Source organism: Mus caroli, chromosome 8 (assembly GCF_900094665.2).
Source record: "Mus caroli chromosome 8, CAROLI_EIJ_v1.1, whole genome shotgun sequence".
Classification (NCBI taxonomy): Eukaryota; Metazoa; Chordata; class Mammalia; order Rodentia; family Muridae; genus Mus; species Mus caroli.
This window is the reverse complement of record NC_034577.1, coordinates 76,558,558-76,560,943: the sequence shown is the minus strand read 5'-3', so window position 1 is coordinate 76,560,943 and position 2,386 is coordinate 76,558,558. Positions and strand designations below refer to the sequence as shown.

The following is a 2,386-nucleotide window of genomic DNA, read 5'->3' as shown; positions in this document are numbered from 1 at the left end:
CTCTCTCTCTCTCTCTCTCTCTCTCTCTCTCTGTGTGTGTGTGTGTGTCTGTCTGTGTGTGTGTGTGTGTGTCTGTCTGTCTGTCTGTCTGTGTGAGTGTGTGTGTGTGTGTCTGTCTGTCTGTCTGTCTATGGATCAGATACTGAACTCTCAGCTATTTCTCCAGAATCATGTCTGCCTGAGTGCCACCATGCTCCCCACCATGATGATAATGGACTAACTTCTGAAATTGTAAGCAAGCCCACAATTAAATGCTTTCTTTTATAATACTTGCATTGATTATAGGGTCTCTTCACAGCAATAAAACAGTGGGTAAGACAGCACATAAACGCGGAGTTTAATGCTTCTCCAGATTGAAAATAAGAAAACTTAAAACTCAGGCAAGGACTTGAAAACACTTCATAAAACAATATTTACAAATTGCTAATAAACACAGTAAGCAAAGCATTTGAGTATGTAAATATATTCAGGAAACCTCAGGTCCTAATCTATTGAGCATTGTGTCCTACTGTTCCTGATCAAATGTGTCTAGGAGGTCAAAACAAAGTCGATAAAGACAGGGCTGGTACCTCAACTGTCAGAAATGCTGTCATGTAAGCATGAACACCCAAGTTTAACCCATAGACTCCATGTAAAAAAGCAGCGTGACATAAATTTATAATCCCAATGCAGGGCAGGCAGAGACAGAAAATTCTTGAGTTTCACTGGCTAACTACTCAAACTGAAGCAGTGAGTGCCAAGCCCCTGGAAAGAACTCGGTCTCCAAAACCAAAGTAGATGGTCATCTTGAAGAGGAACACCTGGAGTTGTCCTCTATTCTACACACACACACACACACACACACACACACTTAAACACATACACACATTTTAAAAACTACTTTCAAGATGAGGATGGCACACTACATAGTAGTGCATTCAGGGCTCTCTTCATGTCCCTGTTCCTCAGGCTATAGATGAAAGGGTTCATCATGGGAGTGACCACAGTATACAGAACAGAAGCAAACACCCCTGCCCAAGAAGCCTGTGTCCATATAGAACTGAGGTACACCCCAAGGCAGGTTCCATAGAACAGAGACACAACTGAGAGATGAGAACCACAGGTGGAAAATGCTTTATACTTTCCTCCCACTGTTGAAATCCGCAAGACAGATGTCACAATTTGAGAGTAAGAGAAAAGTATCCCAGCAAGAGGAAAAAAGCCCATGATGCCTGTTACAATATATAACACAACGTTATTGATGAAGGTGTCAGAGCAGGCTAGCTTAAGGACTTCCGGGAGTTCACAAAAATAGTGTGGAATTTCCACGACGGCACAGAAAGACAGTGTCAGTGCAGTTAAACTCTCAGGCAGGGCTCCAAGTATGCTTATAAGCCATGCCAGGAGAAGTAGCTGGGAACAGAGCTTAGGGTTCATGAGCACTGTATAGTGCAAGGGGTGGCAGATGGCCACAAAACGGTCATATGCCATCACAGTCAGAAGCAGATTGTCCAGAAGTCCAAAGACTGTGAAGAAGTACATCTGTGTGATGCAGCCTGCATAGGTGATGATGAGCTTACTCGGAGTCTGGATGTCCAGCAGCATCTTTGGGACAGTGGTAGAGGTGAAACAGATGTCAGAGAAGGATAGGTTAGAGAGGAATAAATACATTGGTGTGTGAAGCTTAGGGTCAGAGACAATGGCCAGGATGATGAGCAGGTTCCCAAAGACGGTCACCAAGTACAAAGACAAGAACAGCCCAAAGAGAACAGACTGAATCTCTGGATTCTCTGAAAGTCCCAACAGGTAAAATTCTGGAATCCCTGTGTGGTTTTCTGGTTCCATGTAAATGAAGTGTCTATAAAAGAGAAGAAACGGGATGACTGAACTAAGACGAAACAATTATAGCAGAGTGCATCTGCCTTAACTCAGACTCCACACATTGGCGACATGATGTGTTTGCTTAGTGCTTGCTTCTCTTTAGAGGCTGAGGTTTCTAAGTTCAGCCATAATCTCCTGTGGGTGAAGGACTCCTAGCTATAACACTCATGTGTAGTATTCAGATCCTATTTCAGATACTCAGCTACCCTGGCCCTTCCTTAGCCAGCTTTTATCACCTGTCTTTTCAACTACTTTTGATCATTTATGTTTAAAACTGTGTTCTTTGAGGATTTCATGTTCATACACAATGAACGACGACCACTTTCACTGCTCATTGCAGCCTCTAGTTCCTCCCACAGTCATCCCCTCCTTTTACAGAAGAAAATGTGGTTTTATTTCTCGCTTATTTTTTCCTCTTAAAATAAGTAAGTTTTGTTTTGTTATAGTTTTTGTTTTTGAGACAAGGTTTTTCTGTGTAGCCTTAGCCATCCTGGAACTCACTTAGTAGACCAGGCTACAAAGACCT

The 2,386-nt window shown here is 42.6% G+C and overlaps 1 protein-coding gene across 1 annotated transcript; it reads right to left on the bottom strand.

Moving 5' to 3' along the window:
* Positions 1-882: 882 nt before the first annotated feature.
* On the bottom strand, positions 883-1,824 carry LOC110300299 (olfactory receptor 7C1-like). The gene has a single exon (XM_021170423.1). It carries the CDS (start codon positions 1,822-1,824, stop codon positions 883-885), a length of 942 nt encoding a protein of 313 aa, XP_021026082.1.
* Between the last annotated feature and the right edge of the window lie 562 nt (positions 1,825-2,386).